General features: G+C 42.8%; 1 protein-coding gene across 1 annotated transcript in view; it reads right to left on the reverse strand.

Moving 5' to 3' along the window:
* Window positions 1–18792, reverse strand: part of baiap3 (BAI1 associated protein 3) — an 81695-nt gene that overhangs the window by 61409 nt on the left and 1494 nt on the right. The window contains exons 2-4 of the mRNA XM_043711073.1: window positions 15537–15574; window positions 11432–11520; window positions 4440–4595 (exon numbers count right to left, since the gene is read on the reverse strand). Of these exons, the coding sequence (XP_043567008.1) occupies window positions 4440–4534 (95 nt within the window). The 5' untranslated portion in view covers window positions 4535–4595; window positions 11432–11520; window positions 15537–15574. The remainder of the gene's footprint in view (window positions 1–4439; window positions 4596–11431; window positions 11521–15536; window positions 15575–18792) is intronic.

Below are 18792 nucleotides of genomic sequence, written 5' to 3' on the forward strand. Positions count from 1 at the left end.
TGACCTCTCCCATATAGCCACAGCCTCTGCCCCCCAATATTGACACATCTCTCATACTGTATACAGACCTCCCCCACATAGACACAGCTCCCATAGCTTCCCCTGTACTGAATACTGACTATCCCCATATAGACACACAGTCCATCCATATAGACATAAACCTCTACACATATAGACACAGCTTCTCCCATACTGACGCAGCACCCCACATAGACACAGCTCCTCCATATGATGACACCCCTTTATAGCCAGCCTCCCCCCTCCTGTACTGAATACTGACCATCCTTCCTCAAAGACACAGTTTCCTCCATATAGCCATAGCTCCCCACATACAGATACAGCTCCCCATACTGAATTCCAAACCTCATATAGAGACAGTCTCCTCCCTCCCTATAATGAATTCTGACCCACCTCGCTCATTAAAGAAATGGGTTGTTATTGTCTGATAGTACCTGAGGTTCACTAGGCACACGGACATTGGGGGTGTATAATTACTTAATACAAACAATGTGTTGGTACAGACAGGGTGGAGGGGCTGAGCAGCAACGAGGGTGCAGCTGATACAGGTCGATGGGGATTCTGCTTTGGAAAATTTCCATCGCTATGGACCTTGATCTGTTGCTAGGAGACCATCACTTATGTCTCAGCCTGACGGTCAGACTCAGGATTTGCAAGAGACAGTCATTCAAAAGCAGACATGAGTTTTAAATAAATTCTCAACAATAAAGTCAGCAAAGATTTGCAGGTAGAAAATCAATTTAATTGCTGCTGCTGGAGATAGCAAAAGAGAAAAACAGAGGCAGAAGGGTGAGAGACAGAAACAGGTACAGAGGAAGAAAGAAAAGAGACACGGGGAAGTGGGGGGGGGGCAAATGGGAGGGAGAAAAAGACAAAGAAAGAGAAGAGAATAAAGTGAAAAAAGACAAAAACAGAGAGAAAGACAAAGACAGAAACATGGGGACAGAGTGAACAGGATAGAATTCAGAACAAAGGAAAGCAGAAATTGTGTGAGAAACTCAGCAGATCTGGCATCATATGTGGAGAGAAATCAGAGTTACTGTTTTGAGTCCAGTGACATTTGTTTAGAACTCCAGAAATTTCACTTTTTTGTTTCAAATCTCCAATATCCGCAGTTCTTTGTTTTATGTGAGTGATAAAATTTGGATACTGCAGGCAGAACCATTCCCGAAATCTCTCTATACCATGGTCTGTTCACATATCACTCCCTGCACTTGCTGGTCTGCATGGATTCCAATAAACAATGTCTCATTTTTAAAATTCTCTTGTTATTTTCAAATAATGTCATGGCTTCAACTTTTATGACTTCTGATATCTCCTCCAGCTGCACAACCCTTTTAGATCTCTTCATTCTCTAATTTGGTCTTTTGTTATCACTCTACCCTGGTGTCCCTATTGATGCTATCTCGCCCAAAGCTCCACAATTATATTAACCCCACACCCAAATTTTTCAGTCTCTCTATCTCTCTTTCCTTCTTTAAGAATGCTCAGTAAAGCCTACCACTTTGATAGGTTTTGGTCATCTGCCCAATGGTATAAAAATTTAGATTGTGAAACTTCCCAATGGTGCTGTAAAACAACTAGTTGTTACTGGATTCTGTCTACTCCATCTCTTCTGAACATTTGACCCCTAAATGTTTGATTATGTTCATCTACCACGTCAAATTGTCTTTTGATTCTCTAACTATATCATGGCTCCCAATTGTCACATCAATCTCAGTTCTTCTGGTGTCTCTGTCTCAGAATCCTGCCCACTGTTGAATTTGTGATCTTTGTCGCCTATGACAAAGTTTTTTCTCCTTCACGTGACTGTTTCCAATGATTCAGGTAACTGTATCAGTGACAGTCACAAGTCTCTTAGTCCATCTTTGGTTTTGATGGAGCCTGGCTCAGAAATTCCATTAATTTCTTCTACTTATTGTTACAAATACCAGATTTCCAGACACTCATTCTATCCCAGAATACTAATTGTCCAAAAACTTAGGGGTGTCCCACAGAATCTTACAGTACAAGAATAGAATCCCTGTAGATTGGAAACAGGCTATTCGGCCCATTGAGTCCACATCACCCCTCCAAAAACATCCCACCCAGACCTACCCTATCCTGTAACCCTGCATTCCACATGGCTAATCCACTTAACTTGCACATATCTGGACACTAGGGGATATTTAGCATGGCCAATCCACCTAACCTGATATCTTTGAACTGTGGGGGGAAACCCACGCAGACACAGGAAGAATGTGCAAACTCCACACAGACAGTGACGTGAGGCTGCAATCAAACCTGGGTCCCTGGCGCTGAAAGGTAGCAGCGCTAACCACTGAGCAACCACGCTGTCCATTGAGCCACTGTGCCACCCATAAATGCAGGTTCAGTCCCTGTGTATATAACTTTCCCAAGTCTGGTAACTATTCTGAGTGTCTAGTATATTTTTTCCTAATTCCTGGTATTATATTCCCTTTGTCCATTCCCAATCCTGCTGGTTTCCTGTCCCATCGTGAATCAGATTGGCTTCCCATTCCAATCCACCTGATATCTCACACTGTTCATTTCTAGGCTTTCGTTCCAGAATTGGATTTACCCTGGCTCATTCCATTGATGTGTAAGATCTCATTGAGCATATATTCAATCCATTTATCTCTCAGGTCTAACATGAAAGTGAGAAAAAAGGGAATTTGAAAAACAGGAAGTATTACTGTGGGTGATGAGGAAAGAATAGCTGAATTGGAAAGGAAGTACATGGGCAATGGCAGGGATGAGTACAGAGAGCTCAGTATTGAGAAACCAGAACACTGACTTTTCAGTGTTGCAGTTAAAATGCAAATGACTTGTTAAGAGTTACAAATATTTTAACTAAGTTGAAGAAAGAGGTTGGAATTCATTGAGTTTAGTACAAACGTATTAATAAGTTATTTATACAGCTGAACTGGTGCTAACTGAAGATCAAGGGAGAATGTGATTCCTGTCTTTAAAATCTTGAGGTGTAAATGATTTTTCATGATATATGTTTTCCTCATGGGACATGAAGTAACTATCATCCTACTGGACCACAGGCTACTCCCTCATTACAGAGAGTTCACTGGTGGTGGTTTAATCTGAGGGTCACCACACCTCAAGTGAGGGGAGAGATTAAAAGGGAGAGCACTTCATAGTTATAGGAATTGGACACATGTTTAAGGCATTATTCTACATTGCAAACTAGCTTTCCAGCCACCTGAGTTATCCAAACCAGACACTTAACACTACTGGGAATTTCAATCACAGTGATTTCTGGTCAAATAACAATAAAACGCTGAATGACCTCAAGCTCTGTTTATTTAATAACAATTGACAATCCATTTATTGCTCATCCCTAATGTTTAATCATTTCATCCGGATCTGGAGTTACAGAAATGTCAGATGGCTTCCTCCCATGAAGGATATTTGTGCATCAGGAAGCTATTTTATTGACAGGTGATGTCATATACAATAACAGTAGCCATTTATTTAAAGCATCTTTACATAAAGCCCAGGAAGGACACTCTGATTCATATGAAAATATACCCAGAATTCACACCTCAACTCCAACCCAACAGAGAATTGACAGTCGACAGAAATAATTACTGTTATGCCAATCAATTATTTTAAAAAAAAGGAGCTTGATAAATTTCTGTCAGAAAATGAAATGAAAGGCTGTCCAGAGAGGCAGAGATTGGGAAATACTATGCGGAATGTGTTGAGAAATTTTGCTCTGGCCCACTCTGGATGCTTAATGGACGGATCATTGCAGCATGGACTGTCTTTATTAAGGTACAGCTGCTAGCACATCTGCAGCCAGTCCAATGACTGTTTTTACTGTTAAAATGAACCAGGTTTTTGAAAAACAACTTTTGGCCTGGTACACAAGCCTGCCTACCAACTTTTATTCTTGGCTCCAAACCTGGTGAACACTAAATTCATCAAGAGAAAAATGAACTGGTGGGTCCCTTTAGTCCCCTTCCATCTCCTGAGCATAACAAAGACGTTGCAGACACAAACCCTTTCCCACCTACACAACCCCACCTACCCTGGGTTGGACAGGCAGGGCACTGTAAAGGTGCACTTTTTCCTCCCCTTCCTCACACCCAGAGTCTGGGATACAAGCTGCAGATCCACTTCACCGAAGAATGATTAAGGGTTGATTTTCCAATTCTCTGCCTTTGGGATCAGAGATTGGTGACCTGGAAGCTGTATAACTGCTGTGAGTGAATATGGGCTTTCTCTGGTTAATTCTCTGCATGCAGGAACTCCGTGCCTAACAATGATATTGTAATTCACAGAAATAAGAAGAATCTGAGTGTCAATCTCTGAGGGTTTCCCAATTCTTACAATTAATAATCAATAACAAACGAACTTTGTGCTGTGGAAAAGGCTGTGATGACTGGGTTATGGAATTCCCTTACCTGAGTTCATCAGCTGTAGAATATGCTTTCTTTACTGGAGTCACAGGTCGAGCTGTGGTCCTTCGGACAGACTGGCAGCTCTGCAACTGATGCATTACAATTGCAAACCGCCTCAACAGTGGGAGGATTCAGGGAACTGCAGGAAATGATGCAAACCTGAAGGCAGAATAACCGAAATAAAAATAGTTAAGAAATCAAAATTGGTTGAGTGCCCTTGACACCACACCGAGTAATTAGTAAGATGTACAGCTGTGACCCACCCACTGTGTCGTTACAGACAGGATTAGTAATCTGCAGCACTTGCCATGCATTGAAGTTTCATAGTGTGTCCACTCCCAAACAAACATAACCTGTGAGTTCTGAGGCTTTAGGATCAAAATCAAGGCTCTAACCCTCAGGCTATCTCATTTGATATCTTCTAACAGATTGCACTAATGGAGTAGAATAACAAATCCGAATGGTACATGTTTTTGGGCTCTGTAAATTTGTTCCTCTTTTTTTATTTAAAAATATATAAATGGTATTTGCATTAACTTCTCCAATCCAACTACTACACAGAGACACAGTACCTTTCTTGATACTTAAAACCACATGAACAAGGAACAAGAGAAGGCCACTCAGCCCTTCGACATTGCTGTGCTATTCAATAGCTGATTTGATTTTAACCTCAACTCTACATTCATGATTAGATTAGATTACTTACAGTGTGGAAACAGGTCCTTCGGCCCAACAAGTCCACACCGACCCGCCGAAACGCACCCACCCAAACCCATTCCCCTACACCTAACACGACAGGCAACCTGCACATTTTTGGACTGTGGGAGGAAACCGGAGCACCCGGAGGAAACCCACACAGACACGGGGAGAATGTGCAAACTCCACACAGTCAGTCGCCTGAGGCGGGAATTGAACCCGGGTCTCTGGCGCTGTGAGGCAGCAGTGCTAACCACTGTGCCACCGTGCCGCCAATTCCTGCTATCCCCAATAATCTTTCATCCTCTTGGTAATCAACAACTTAACTATTTCAGTCTTAAATATATTTAAATATCCTGCATCCAGTGCATTTTGAGGAAAGAATTACCAGGATGTTGCCAGGGTTGTAGGGTTTGAGTTATAGGGAGAGGCTGGATAGGCTAGGACTTTTTTTTCACTGAAGCATAGGAGGTTGAAGGATGGCCTTATAGAGATTTGTACAATCATGAAGGGCATAGATAAGGTGAATAGCAAAGGTATTTTCTCTAGGGTTGAGGGAGTTCAAATTTAGGGAACATATTTTCAAGGTGAGAGGAGAAATATTTAAAAGAGACTGGAGAGGCAACTTTTTCACACAGAGGATGGTTCGCATGTGGAATGAACTGCCAGAGGAAGTATTGGTGCAGATACAGTTGCAACATTTAAAAGACACTTGGACAGGTATGTGAGTAGGAAAGGTTTAGAGGGATATGGACCAAATGCAGGGAAGTGGAACTAGTTTAGTTGGAGAATCTTGGCGGATGGATGAGTTGGACCAAAGGGTGTGTTTCCGTGCTGTGTGATTCTATGACTCTCAAATCCCAGAGAAAAAATGTTTCAGCATTTCTATTTTAAATGGGCATGCCTTACATTTATAGTGTAACCCTAGATCTTGATTCTCCCACAAAAGGAAACATGCTTTCAATATCCACCCACTCAAGTCCCCTCAGGATCTTATATATTTTAATTAAGGTACCTCCAAATCATCTAAACTCAGGAGGATACAGGCCTCCCCAGTTTAGCCTTTGCTCATAAGCAATCTGCCCATTTCTGGTTTTAATATTGCAAACCTTATCTGAACTACTTCTAAAACATTAACATTTTTCCCCAAGTATGGTGACCAGTATTATAAACAATACTCCAGATATGGACATTCCATTCCCTTTATAACTGCATAACCTTCCTACACTAGCATTCAATTACCCTTGCAATAAAAATACAAAGTGCATTTAGCTTTCCTACTTGCTCACTGTACTGCAAACAAACGTTCTTCCTAGTGTATGTTATGCATGTATACAGAATCTTTCCTGGTGTACACTGCACAGATATACAGAACCTCTCCTGATTTACATTACCCTGGACCAAAGAATCTCTTCTGGTGTACATACAGATATACACAGACATCTCCTGATTTACACTGCACAGGAATGGAGAACCTCTCCTGGTATTCACTGCACAGGAACGGAGAACCTCTCCTGGTATTCACTGCACAAGTATACAGAACCTCTCCTGGCATACATTGCATAGGCACACAAAATCTTTCCGGCTGTACACTACATGGCTGCACAGAACATTTCCTGCTGCATATTACACCGTTGCACAGAACCTCTCTTAGTGTACACTGCACAGGTAAACAGAACTATTTCCTGCTGTGACACTACACAGGTACACAGAATATTTCCTAATGTACACAATACAGGCACACAGAACCATTCTTGGTATACAATACCAATCACTGTACCTCTCCTAGTATACGCTATACTGAGAGAGAGCACCTTTCCCGGAATTCACTGCATGGATAGATGGAACTTCTCCCTATGTGCATGACGCAGATATATGGATTGTCTTCCACTCGGTTTATTGCTGTGTTGAACACAAGGCTTAACCTTTACCTTGTATCTAATCCGCAAACAAATTCATGCAAATCTTAGCATGGGCAATATTCGCTGTTAGTACTGACCTTTGTTATGAAATGCTCAAAATACAAAGAGCACTAATGTTTGTGATGGGATCTTGTGGCAGTGGTTGCTTTCCTTCCTGTTGTCAGGTTGCTCCATGCCCAGTCAGCCCCACCTGCTGCCATGGCAATTTGTATAAAGTACCCTCTCCCAGAATATGTGTAGACTAACTTTAACTAAAAGTAGCATGGAGTAGATTGAGAGACTGCAGAGACCTTCTAAACAAAACAGATTAACAATATAACCATTCCTCCATTTATTTCCCAACTTGTAAAATGTCAGTTTAGAGCCAGAATCCAAGCAGGTTAGTGTTGGCAATCCAGCATCACAATCACTAAGGTTCAACACTGCTTTTGAAAGCCAACAACTCCAATCATGCATTGATCCCTCAGTACAGCACTCCAGAAGTGTCCTCTGCTGTACCCATCCAACAATGCAGCACCATCTGACTACTGTCCTCCCAAACATGCAGTTCTCCTACTGTACTGAATTTCTAATAGTGCAATGCTTCCTCAGTTCTTTCTCTCCAATATTGCAGCACTTCCTCAGTACTGCCGCTCCAGCAGTTCAGTGTTCCCTCAGTACAGCTCCTCCAGCAATTTAATGCTCCCTCAGTACTGCCGCTCCAGCAGTTCAGTACTATTCTGGAATCTCTGTCTGTTTGTTTTTCATTATTCATTCATGGAATGTGGGTGTCATTGGCTAGTTGTATTTGCCCTCGAGAAGATTGTGTGAGCTGTCTTGTTGAATCACTGAAATCCTACGATCCTACGATCTTATACTCCACAACCACCTGATGAAGGAGCAGCGGTCCGAAAGCCAGTGCTTCCAAATAAACCTGTTGGACTATAACCTGGTGTTGTGTGATTTTTAACTTTGTACGCCCCAGTCCAACACCAGCACCTCCGAATCATCACTGAAATCCTGTAGTGTAGTTATACCCATAGTGCTGTTAGGAAGGTAGTTTCATGATTTTGATCCACTAGCTACATTTTCAAGTCAGATGAATGATTTAGAGGGGAACCTGCAGTTAGTGGTATTCCATTGAGTCTGTTGCTCTCGTCAACCTAGGTGGTAGAGGTTGCAGGTTTGGAGGTTTCTGTCAAAGATGCCTTGGTGATGGAATACATCTTGTTGATGGTGCACACTGCTGTCTTTGTCAGTGAATCAATTGTGAATGGAGTGAATATTGAATGTTGAATTTAGCAAGACCTGGACAACAGGTCTTGTGGGCGGCACGGTGGCACAGTGGTTAGCACTGTTGCCTCACAGCGCCAGAGATCTGGGTTCAATTCTCGCCTCAGGCGACTGACTGTGTGGAGTTTGCACGTTCTTCCCGTGTCTGCGTGGGTTTCCTCCGGGTGCTCCGGTTTCCTCCCACAGTCCAAAGATGTGCAGGTCAGGTGAATTGGCCATGCTAAATTGCCCGTAGTGTTAGATGAAGGGGTAAATGTAGGGGTATGGGTGGGTTGCGCTTCGGCGGGTCGGTGTGGACTTGTTGGGCCGAAGGGCCTGTTTCCACACTGTAATGTAATCTAATCTAATCTAATCTAATCTAAAAACATTCAGGCTTGGGCTGATAAGAGGCAAGTAACATTCATGCCACACAATTTGCCCATCCAACAGTGCAGAATTCCCTTGATACTGCCTATTTGACAGCCTAGCACACCCTGAGTACTGCTTCTGCAATAGTACAATGCCTCCTTAGCATCTCTTCAACAGTGTAGCATCCCTCAGTATAGTTGCTTCAACAATACAGCATCTCTCAGTACTGTCCTCCCAACAGTGCAGATGGCGTACCAATCAAGCAGACTGCTTTGTCTTGATTGATGTCAAGCTTCTTAAGTCTAGCTTGGGCTCACCCACCAGTCCAGTGGAGGATATTACATCACTGTCCTGACACGTGCCTTGCAGATGGTGGATAGGTATTGGGGAGACAGAAGACGAGTTATTCACCATAGAATACCCAACCTCTAACCTGCTCTTGTAGCCTTTGTATTTAAATAGCTAACCCAATTCAGTTCTGGTCAACTGTAAACAACAGGATGTTGATTGTGGACGTGATAGTAATGCTATTGAATATCATAGGAAGGTTGTTAGGTTCTGAAAATCATGTGGGATGAATGTTACATGCCACTTATCAGCCCAAGCTGGAATGTTGTCCAGATCTTGCTAAATATGGACATGGATTGCTTCAGTATTTGAGGATGGTGCTGAAAATTGTGCAATCATCAGGGACAATCCCTCAGTATAGTCCTTTCCTCCTTGTGGTGGAAGGAAAGTCATTGATGAAGAAACTAAAGTTGGTTGAGCAGAACACTATCCTGAAGAACTCATATAAGCACGGTGCAGTGGTAATATCCCTACCTTTGAACCAGGAGGACAACTTTAAGATCAACTTGCTCCAGAGATATGTAATAACATCTTTGAACAGATTAATTAAAAAATATCTACCCTGAAGAACTCCTGCAGTGATGTCCTGGGACAAGAAAATTTACCAGGATGTTATTGGGACTGGAGGATTTGAGTTATAAGGAGAGGCTAGATAGGCTGGGACTTTTTTCACAGGGACATAAGAGGTTGAAGGGTGGATCTTAAAGAGGTTTATAAAATCATGAGGGGCATTGATAAGTTGAAAGCAAAGGTCTTTTCCCTCGGGTTGGTGAATTCAATACTAGGGGACCATTTTTAAGGTGAGTGAAGAAAGATTTAACATAGATCGGAGGGGCAGCTTTTTCACACAGTGGGTGGTTCATATGTGGAATGAACTGCCAGAGGAAGTGATAGATGCAGGTACAAACTTAAAAGACACTTGAACAGGTACATGAATAGGAAAGGTTTAGAGAGATATGGACCAAATGCAGGCAAGTGGAACTTGTTCAGTTTGGGAAACTTGCTCGACATGGTCGTGTTAGACCAAAGGGTCTATTTCTGTACTGTATGACCCTATGACTCTATAACTCTCCTTGTGCTAGGTAAGACTGAAATTAATAGAGAGAGACCCCTATTGACTCCAGTCTTGCTAGGGTTTCTTGATATCACACTTGGTCAAATGCTTCCTTGATGTCAAGGCCAATCACTGTCACCTCACCTCTGGATTTTAGCTCTTTTTTCCTATGTTTGGACCAAGGCTATAATGAGGGTACGAGCTGAGTGATCCTCGAAGAACCCAAACTGATCATCAGCGAATAGGTTATTACTGACCGAGTGCCGCTTTGTAGCATTGTAGATGATTCCTTCCATCACTTTGCCGATGATCAAGAGCAGACTGATAGGGCAGGATGTATTAAATTCCTGGAGTTAGCCTTGAGGTTAACCCCAGCCTTTTAACTCTTCAATAACCAGCATCTTTACATGCAGACAGAACTGAAAATCCAAAATAAAATGCAGAACATGCTGTAAACTTTCTGCAAGTCAGTCAATGCCTAAAGGAAACAAGCCATTTACTACCTTCACTGACTCTCCTAAGATTGATTTATCTTTGCAGGTGCTGAAAGGTCCACCGTGCATTTCTAATATACTGTTTAATGGTATCGAGTAATTGGAGTACTTCTAGAATCTGTTCCTTTCTCTTTCAGTTTCTTCCCACTGAGTCTTTACTCTCACATTGTTACACTCGCTATGTTTTGTGTCACACTTGTTCGTATTAACTTGCATTTGCCACTGTGCCGCCTGATCCATATCTATGAGCAACTGCAACTAATCCTTTAAAGAATGAAGTTAGGAAACATCTCTTCACAAAAAGAGTTATAGAAATGTGGATCTCTGATCTACAAATTTAATTTGATGCTGTGCAGTTATTAAATCTAAAACTAAGATTGTTAGAATTTAATTAACCAAAGGCATTAAAGCTGGGTACATTGAGTTAGGTCAGAGATCATTAAGTTCAGTACAGGTTTGATGGGCTTTGTAATTCCCCTACTCCTTAGAACAGGATTGTCCCAGTGGTGGTGGGAGAAAGGATTATGCCCCAAATGCTGAGATTGCTCAATAAACTGCCACAACTACCTTCAATTAAACCGTACCACTGGACAAAATCGATTCACGGCCGTGAAGTGGATATATGAGAAAAAGAAATTGCTGGAAAAGCTGTGAAGAGAAATCAGACCCTTCCTCAGAACATGGTGTTTATACACCTCTTTAACAGACAGGCACAAATTTGTTATCTGTCTTGCTGTTCTTCTGGGGTATCATAAGATTTCAATTCACAGCAGGTTTGTCAGTGATGTCATTACTTATTATCTGCCTTTGGACCTTGTTTAGTAAGGGCAATCACTAAAGGGCAATCTCTCAAAAACTTGCCTCAAACAAGTTGCTTTAATCCAAGGATCGATAACGACTTTCCTGAAGGTTCAGGTAATAATTGGATCAGGTAGCAGCCCAGTCTCTTCCTGAACAGAAAGAGAAAATCTAGATTAAAAAGAGCATAGAATTCTTTTTTCAAACTGAGCACAGATTAAGAAAAAAGAGAATAGCTTAAAAATTAGATCAATGGTTTTAATGTGGAATTTTTTAAAATGTGTGGACTAAAATGCAGTGTAAATTTTTAAAAACAATTAAGAAACAGAAGATTAATTTTATCAAAAGTGTGGAGTAAAATGCATTTTTGAGTGCAGTGCAGCAATGTATTTACCTGATTGCAAGTTCAGATCTAATAAATCAATCTTTTACCAACTACAAATGTACTTGGAATGGATAGGTTTGAAAAATCAAGGTCAATTTCAGAATGTTTAAAGCAATGATACTGTTACCTCTTCTGTGCCCACAAGGCTTAGACAGTTCACAAGTAACTCAAAAGACTCTGAACCTTGCAGACCTGCACTCTGCAAACCTTCAGAGCAAGAATCCAAATAACTTTTTCAAATATTTTATATTGAGAAATGAAGTATTGTTGACATTACCTATCCAATATTTGGGATGTCCTTGAAATATCCCAAATATTCAAGAGAGTGAGGGTGCAGAGCTGAGTATGGTGGCTATCACCAAGGAGAAGGTGCTAGTAAAACTGAATGGCCTGAAGGTGGATACGTCACCTGGACCAAATGGACTACACCCCAGAATTCCAAGGGGGATGGCTAAAGAGATATGGGAGGTGTTAGTGGTGATCTTTCAGGAATCAATAGAATCAGAGAGGGTCCCAGAGGACTGGAAAATTGCTAACATGACACCCCTGTTTAAAAGGAGTAAGGTAAAAGACAGAAAATTACAGACCGATTAACCTACCCTGAATCCATTGTGAAGGGTGAGATTTCTGAATGCTTGGAAGTATATGGTAAAACAGGGCAAAGACTTCAAGGGTAGGCCATACCTGACAAAGCTGCTAGAATTCTTTGAGGAAGTAATGAGCAGATTAGACCAAGGAGAGCCAATGCATGTTATCTACCTGGACTTCAAGAAGGCCTTTGACAAAGTGCCGCTCAGGAGGCTACTGTGTAAGTTAAAGGTCCATGGTGTCACAGGCAAGGTGCTAACATAGATAGAAGCATAGGCTGTCTGGCAGAATGCAGAGAGTGGGGATAAAAGGGTCCTTCTCAGGATGGCAGCAGGTGACAATTGGTGTTCCACAAGGCTGAGTGTTGGGAGCACAGTTTCTAACTTTATATATTAATGATCCAAATGAAGGAATTAAGGGCATTCTGGCTAAGTTTGCAGATGATACAAAGATAGGTAGAGGGACAGGCAGCATTGAGGAGGCGGGGAGGCTGCAGAAGGATTTAGACAGGTTAGGAGAGTGGGCAAAGAAGTGGCAGATGGAGTACAATGTGGTAAAGTGTGAGGTCATACACTTTGGTAGGAAGAATAGAGGCATGGACTATTTTCTAAATGGGAAGAAAATTCAGAAGTCTGAAGTGCAAAGAGACTTGGGAGTTCTAATCCAAGATTCTCTCATGGTAAACTTGCAGGTTGAGTCAGTAGTTAGGAAGGCAAATGTAATGATGGCATTTATTTTGAGAGAACTTGAATACAAAAGCAGGGATGTACTTCTGAGGCTCTATACAGCTCTGGTCAGACCACATTTGGAATATTGTGTGCAGGTTTGGGCCTCCATATCTCAGGAAGGATGTACTGGGCCTGGAGAGTGTTCAAAGGAGGATCACGAGAATAGTCCCAGGAATGAAAAACTGAACATATGAGTAATGTTTGAGGACTCTGGGTTTATGATCTATGGAGTTTAGAAGGATGGAAGGGGGTATCTGATTGAAACATACAGAATACTGAATGGCCGGACAGAGTGGATGCTGGGAAGATGTTTCCATTGGTAGGAAAGATTAGGACCCAAGGGCATAGCCTTAGAGTAAAGGGATGACCTTTTGGAACAGAGATAAGGAGAAACATCTTCAGCCAGAGACCGGTGAATCTATGGAATTCATTGCCACAGAAAGCTGTGGAGGCCAGATCATTGAGTATATTTAAGACTGAGATGGATAGGTTCTTAAGTATCAAGGGATGAAAGGTTATGGGGAGAAAGCAGGAAAATAGGGTTGAAAAACTTATTAGCCCGATTGAATGGCAGAGCAGACTCAAATGGGCTGAATGGCCTAATTTCTGCTCCTATATCTTATAGTCTTAAAAGGTGATACAGTATAAGCTCTCTTCCTGAACTATTGTAAGTACAATCGCAATGCTGATAGGGAGGGAGTTTTAGGATTTTGATTTGGTGACAGTGAAGGAAATATATTTCTGTTAAATAAAATGTGATTTGGAGGTAAACCTAAAGGTGGTGGTGTTCCCATATATCTGCTGCCCTAGTATGTAGAGTTGGTGGAATTCATGGGTTTGGAAGGTGCTGTCAGAGGACCCTCAAATAGCTTTAGCCCTATGCAGATAAAGTGCTGGTTATCATGTTGACTTTGGCAATGTTTGTTTCCCCAAAAATTTCATTTGAAAGAGGGAGAACATCACCAGGGGCAAATGGCCAGAGAGAGGACCCCATGGAGAGAGGCTCAATGCAATCCAGTCAGGAATGGTCCAGCGATTGTAAGCTAACGAGAGAGGTCAGCCCACAAAGACAGACAGCAGCCTGAAAGTGCTGAAGCTGCACTTGGAGACAAGGGAGGAGGAGACAGCTAAGAGGAAATCAGACAGGGAGCAGGGCAGTAAACAAACTCTGTGTTCAATGATAGTTGTCAAATGTCAGGTTAGGAATTAGCAGAGTTCATTGAGATAAGAAAAGATCCAATCCAAACTAACTGAGCAGAAAGGTTATCAAATAGCAACGAATCTATAATGGAATGTGTTCAAATATGAGACTTACAGAGTTAGAGATTTTTTTTGTAAAGTGAAAACTATAGGGTTGTTGCGTGAATAAAAAGGATAAAACCAAACCCAGAAAAAACAAAAAGCACTTTTGTAGTACTTTTCACAACAATTAGACTTCTCAGAGTGCTTTACAGCCAGGAAAGTACTTCTGAAATGTAGTCTCTATTGCAATGTAGGAAACTCACACTAATTTACACACAAACTGCAGGATAAATTATAAAATGTATACATTTTGTGATATTGATTGAAGAACATGTATTGGCCAAGATACCAGGGATAATTTCTCTGCATTTCTTCAAAATAGTACCATGAGATCGTCTCCATCTTTTATGAGAAGGCTTTGGTTTAACTTCTTACCTAAAAGCTAACACCTCTGATGGTTCAGTGCACCTTTGTTATTGCATTGGATTGTTAGTCTATATTTAAGTACTGAAATCCTGAAGTGGGACTTGAACTCAAGCCTTATGATTGAGAGACAAGTGTGTTATTCACTTAACTCAGGCAAAAGCTCAAAACAATATCATGGAGAATATAGAATTTTTAAATGTATGCTACATGGTGTCACTATCAAGGCCAGCATTTATTGTTGATCTGTAATTGCTCTTGAACTAAATGGCTTGCTAAGAAATTTCAGAGGTCGTTTAAGAATCAAGCTCATCACTGGGGATTTAGAGTCACATATGGACGAGATCATGTACAGACATTAGGTTTCCTTCCCTAAAAGGCTTTGATGAAGCAGATGTTTTATTTACAATAATTAATGGTAGTTTCCTGATTACTGAGACTTGCTTCCCCCACTCCAAATTTTTATTCATTAAATTTTAAATTTGACCAGCTGTCATGTTGATTTTCTGACCCCCTGTCCCGAGATTAGACTCTGGGCTTCTGAATTACTCGTCCATTGACAGGACCATCTCTCCGCAAAATGCAGTGGGGAGATGAACTTGGAAATCGAAGTGAATGCCCTCCTTGTGATGGACTTGTTGGATGGTATGCTGGGAAAGCAGTGGTGAGCTCAAACCACCACTTTAACTCCCTGACTGCTTCTTCCTGCCGAGCAGACAGGGTTAGAATAGATGTTCTGAAACTTACAATGTGTGACAAATTTGGCGAGGAGGTGGGGACACAATCTGTTAATAATTCTTACCTCAGTCAATTGCTCCTTTTCAACAGTATCCTTGGGTTCTGTAACGACACAGAGGATTATTGCAAGAGAATTCAGATCTGAAATGAAGTATTGTCCAGGTAATTGGGTAAGGAAGAATTCTGATGCGAATTTGACCCTCTGAGACAGAGAACGCTCACTGATGTGTTAGAGACTTATTTTCCTATAAACAGCAGCTTCAGGTTTGCATCCAACTTTCCCTTAACAGATACTATGATTTCTGCCTGAACCAATCTCTGCGCGAAGCTTTGCATGTTCTCACAACGCTCTTGGTTGAACATCACCTCTGTAGCTGAGTGTCTGATCCACCGCCTGGCTAAGGTGCCCTGTAGTGACATTAAACACATTCTCCCAATTGACAAGATTAACACCATTAAAACCTGGGGGGGGGGGGGGGGGGGTGGTTCATAGATTTGTGGGCAGGACTAATCCCGTCACGCCCTCTCCAATAAAGATGCACGCAGCCTGTGTTTGTACGCTGTCTTGAGAAGGGGTATCATTAACCCTGTGTCTGGGGCGGGCTCCGGGTGTCAGGAAGATTTTCCGCATCATTTTTCACCTCAATTAATTCCCTTGACGACGGCTTCATTTCTTTTCAACAAAATATCAACAGTGACGCGAAATGACGTGGAGGGAGATATTTCGGGTGTAAACTCGCCCCCACACCTTTGTACTTGAAGGATGCCGAGTCCCTCTTGCCCCCGCCCCCCTTCCACCCACCACCCACCAACCAGATCAGCGCTCTGTGTCAGTCCCAGAAAAATTACAACACCCCCTGTCTCTCACTCTCAGAGCTGGCAGAATTGGAGCTCAGGATGAAAACTTCCATTGGAAGTTCGAAGAAAAATATCACTTTTCGTAATCTGTTTGTTTAAGCCCCTCACAACATTGTCCATTCAAAGAACCCTCAGAGCATTTCGTTTTTGTTGACAGCCCATGTGACATTTACCGCTGCCCAGATTACGGGTTGCAGTGCTATAGCGCCTTTAGCTGTCAGTCCAAGCGGCGTGTATGTGTGTGGGGGATTGCACACGCGGGACTATTCGTACTTTGTAAATCCGCCACAATTTACCCAGCTATAAACAAGACTGCCTCAGTACTACAGAATAACAGTTACCCGGTAAGGTGCTCCAGTCTGAAATAAAATAAAACAATCAAACATTTGGTGGTGGTGGGATTCTATATAGAATATCTGAGACCGAGAGTTACTGATGAGGTTGCAGTTGGTAGGGATTCTTGGTGAGAAATGTTGATGCAAAAAAGAGGTCCTCATTACATTGTTCAGAAGTTTACCTGAACACACTGGCAGTAAATGACAATGATAAAGGGAAGCTGGAAATATACAGCTGTCTATATGAGCTGGCTGCGCATTTACTGCTCCATTACAAAGCTGCTCAGGCTTATTTCCTGATTCCCTGCCTTTTCTCATTTTTGACTATCCCGCTCGTTAAGGAGAGCCTCGGAAATTGAGTACCTGCTTCATCCACCCCCAACATGTTCCAGCAACACATAAACAGGAGAACCACCACGCTGTACCAGAATATGGTTAAAACACCGCACGCTTTCTGCATTGCATTTCAAACTTACAACAAAAGTACCATCAAAACAGAGGTGCAGGATGTTTTGGATTCGGATATTCCGGATTACTACACGGTCTCTTAAAATATCTTACAATACCCTCCCATCTTCTTCAGAATTTGTACAAACGGAAGAAATTCTCAATTGCAGCAAGTATTTCACTCTCTGACGGCAGCTACCCGTTGACCAGCTGTTGAACGGGTATTCAATTCACTAACAGGCGGTATTCCAGTGCCCAGCTCTCTGACAGCTGGCCTTTTTTCTAGGTAAGGTTGAAATGGGAACTGAGGCAGGACAGAGGAGCAGTGAGCAGAAAGAAAACGTCTGGAAGATTGACTCGTTAACGTGTAACTGTTCATTGTAACCACTCCGAATTGATTTGAAAAGGTAAAACATCTCGGATTTTCTGTTCCGGCTCGATGAGACACGGTTCCAATGTAGCACACCATCAGAGAGTCTCACTGGAGACTGGGTCAGACTAACCCAGCGGAATGAAGAAGGAAGTTGTTGGGGGAGAACAGTTTCCCGAGAGAGAGAGACTCAAAGGTAATGCACTGCAAGTGGACAAGGCACAAGGGTTGGAAGGATATGGAGCACGGCCGAAAGCGGAGTCAGTGTGACTCGGGGAGACGTGAGGGAGGTCTCGCCAGCACTGTCAGGCTGAATGAGGGAACAGTGGCTGGCTGGGACTACAGTGGACTCCGGCCGAGGCGGACTGTGTTCAAGGGCGCTGTGTGTTTCCAATCACCACCAAATAATTAATTCCCAATCATTTTATGTGAAATGCCTCACCCTGATCATTTGTTTCTGTTTTAACCGATTAAAATATTCGAATGTGTTTATTTTAATGTTGTTACTTGCCGTCCCGCACCGAGGTTCCCCGCTCCGTGCAGTTGATATAATGCAGGAAGCTGTCTGTTGGGCCTGTAGTTACCTACGGATTCCCTGATGGAAACGCCAGCCCGGTCTCAGGACAGAGCTACAGCAGGAGCACAGGTTAGAACTGGGACAGGGTCAACAAATGCAAATAAAACAACCAGGAGACAGAAAGCAGGACGCACGAAGACTGTCACCTTCACACGAACAGGAGGCCGTTCAGCCCCTTCCCTCCAGTCTATCCGCCATGTCATGAGGACATGGCTGTTCCATGCCTCTGTTTTGGCTCCACAGCTGAGTATAACATTGCCCCCCGCCCCCTCTCCTCCCCTCTCCCCTCCCCCCAACCGATCTTGGTTTGAAAATGACTGGATCTCTGATCTCGGGGTGGGGGTGGAATCAGTTCCAGTGCCCAACAGCTTCAACTCTTGGAGAAGTAACACCCCAAACCACACCTCCCCACCTTCCTATCACACAACACTCCCCCCTACCCCCCCCCCCCCCCCCACTCCACCCTCGCAAATCCCCCAAACAGTCAGCGGGAGAAGTTTCTATCAATCAATTCCTTAACAAAATAATCCCGGCTTGGGGTGGGTTGGGTGGTGGTAAAGATTAAACAGCTCCTGAGGAAAGCTCTAACCAAACACATGGATGCAGGCTCCTTGGCTTGGAGTCACTCAGATTGGCACCTAGCAGCTCCTCATTATCCCCTCCCCAGCCCAGGTTCCCCCTCACCCACCATCACATCCCTCCCCACCACGACCACCACCTCACACCCCCACTC

This window comes from Chiloscyllium plagiosum, chromosome 21 (assembly GCF_004010195.1).
Source record: "Chiloscyllium plagiosum isolate BGI_BamShark_2017 chromosome 21, ASM401019v2, whole genome shotgun sequence".
Lineage (NCBI taxonomy): Eukaryota > Metazoa > Chordata > Chondrichthyes > Orectolobiformes > Hemiscylliidae > Chiloscyllium > Chiloscyllium plagiosum.